This window comes from Apaloderma vittatum, unplaced genomic scaffold, assembly GCF_000703405.1.
Source record: "Apaloderma vittatum isolate BGI_N311 unplaced genomic scaffold, ASM70340v1 scaffold32260, whole genome shotgun sequence".
NCBI lineage: Eukaryota > Metazoa > Chordata > Aves > Trogoniformes > Trogonidae > Apaloderma > Apaloderma vittatum.
In genome coordinates this window covers 1-209 of record NW_009695556.1, presented here as the reverse complement: position 1 = coordinate 209, position 209 = coordinate 1, and the positions used below count along the sequence as shown (strand labels likewise).

Genomic DNA, 209 nt, shown 5'->3' with positions numbered 1-209 from the left:
CCGCGGGGAACCCGATAGGCCCATCCTCTCCCAGGGCAGCCGCACACGGCACCAGGGCGGAAGTCCTGGCCCCTGCGGTGTGTCACCGCCCTGACGCTTTCCTCCTTCATCTCAGGTGTGCAACCACAAGCGGGAGTGTCACTGCGAGCCAGGCTGGGCAGTGCCCTACTGCGAGCAGAAGATTTCAGGGTTGGCGGCAGGTACGGCGC

General features: G+C 66.5%; 1 protein-coding gene across 1 annotated transcript in view; it reads left to right on the top strand.

The window, feature by feature from the left end:
• The window catches only part of LOC104275698 (disintegrin and metalloproteinase domain-containing protein 8-like), a gene marked incomplete at both ends in the record, with an annotated part of 11,961 nt that extends 11,761 nt beyond the window's left edge, over nucleotides 1-200 (top strand). Inside the window, 1 exon segment of the mRNA XM_009871731.1 lies at nucleotides 116-200. Coding sequence (XP_009870033.1) covers nucleotides 116-200 — 85 coding nt within the window.
• Nucleotides 201-209: the final 9 nt, after the last annotated feature.